This window comes from Hipposideros armiger, unplaced genomic scaffold (genome assembly GCF_001890085.2).
Source record: "Hipposideros armiger isolate ML-2016 unplaced genomic scaffold, ASM189008v1 scaffold_498, whole genome shotgun sequence".
Classification (NCBI taxonomy): domain Eukaryota; kingdom Metazoa; phylum Chordata; class Mammalia; order Chiroptera; family Hipposideridae; genus Hipposideros; species Hipposideros armiger.
This window is the reverse complement of record NW_017731848.1, coordinates 451455-452527: the sequence shown is the minus strand read 5'-3', so window position 1 is coordinate 452527 and position 1073 is coordinate 451455. Positions and strand designations below refer to the sequence as shown.

General features: G+C 36.3%; 2 protein-coding genes across 2 annotated transcripts in view; one reads left to right on the top strand and one right to left on the bottom strand.

Moving 5' to 3' along the window:
* The window catches only part of ETFDH (electron transfer flavoprotein dehydrogenase), a 40851-nt gene that overhangs the window by 4094 nt on the left and 35684 nt on the right, over nt 1–1073 (bottom strand). The gene's annotated exons all lie outside the window — the stretch shown is intronic.
* The window catches only part of PPID (peptidylprolyl isomerase D), a gene marked incomplete at its 3' end in the record, with an annotated part of 11915 nt that overhangs the window by 5641 nt on the left and 5201 nt on the right, over nt 1–1073 (top strand). Inside the window, exon 4 of the mRNA XM_019667498.1 lies at nt 868–1065. Coding sequence (XP_019523043.1) covers nt 868–1065 — 198 coding nt within the window. The remainder of the gene's footprint in view (nt 1–867; nt 1066–1073) is intronic.

Genomic DNA, 1073 nt, shown 5'->3' with positions numbered 1-1073 from the left:
TTAGTTGCTGTCTTCAAGAAATGTAAGTAAAAGGATCAGATGATTATAAGCTGAAAAAAATGTTAGGATGACTTTTGGTATAGAAGCCTGGATTTGCCACTTTCTTTTAAACTATTTTCTACAAAGGAAAGATTAGGGCAGTTAAAAGGAGATTTTTATTGTTTCAACTTCAGTTTGGTGATTTCAGTCTTCCTGTACTTGAAAAACTTTTTGAGTCACAGTGTGTATACAAGTACACACTAGAAAGAGGACAGAAAATGAAGAATCCTGTCTAGATTCTGCCATTTAATTGGTGGTTCAGTCTTGATTTATTTAACTTTTCTTGGCCTGTTTCCTCATCCTCTGTAAATTACTTAAGGATCTTATGTTCTAAGTGCCTGTCAGTCAAAATGACCAGTACCTACCCAGTTGGCAGGGGTGTGAGTGGGAACTGGAAACTCCCCCAGTACCGGCAGGAGATAGGCTGTCCCTCAGTGTACGAAGGAAACAGTAGTAAATTGAAAGCGATGCCCTATGTAAAGAAAGTTATATAGAGAATAACATTTTCAACTTACTTTGTGTACACTGGGCTGCTGAATATCAATAAAATACTTTTATAAAATAGTGACATTGTATTACTTGGAACATACTGGAGGTGCCAAAAAAAGGTAAAGCATGGCTTCTTTTCTTTAATTTTTATTGGTTAAAATTTGATTTTTAAATTTTAATAAGTGGTTTTCTTTCCTTAAATTGGTTTTCCTTTTTTTTGGCCCCCTCTGTATATAAAGGCCATTCTTGTAATTAGAACAGATAGATGAGCCTCCTCACGTCAATCTGTCATTTCAGAAGGGACTTCGACAGTGTTGCACATGACTTGCAGCTGTATAGCTTTTAAACCCAGACCTTTTTTTTTATATCATTAATATGGTAGTGCACTTCTACAATTTAGGATTATTTTTACAGTTGTGCATTATTGCAGAATGCGGAGAATTGAAGGAAGGGGATGACTGGGGAATATTCCCTAAAGATGGTTCTGGTGACAGTCACCCAGACTTCCCGGAGGATGCAGATATAGATTTAAAAGATGTGAGTAC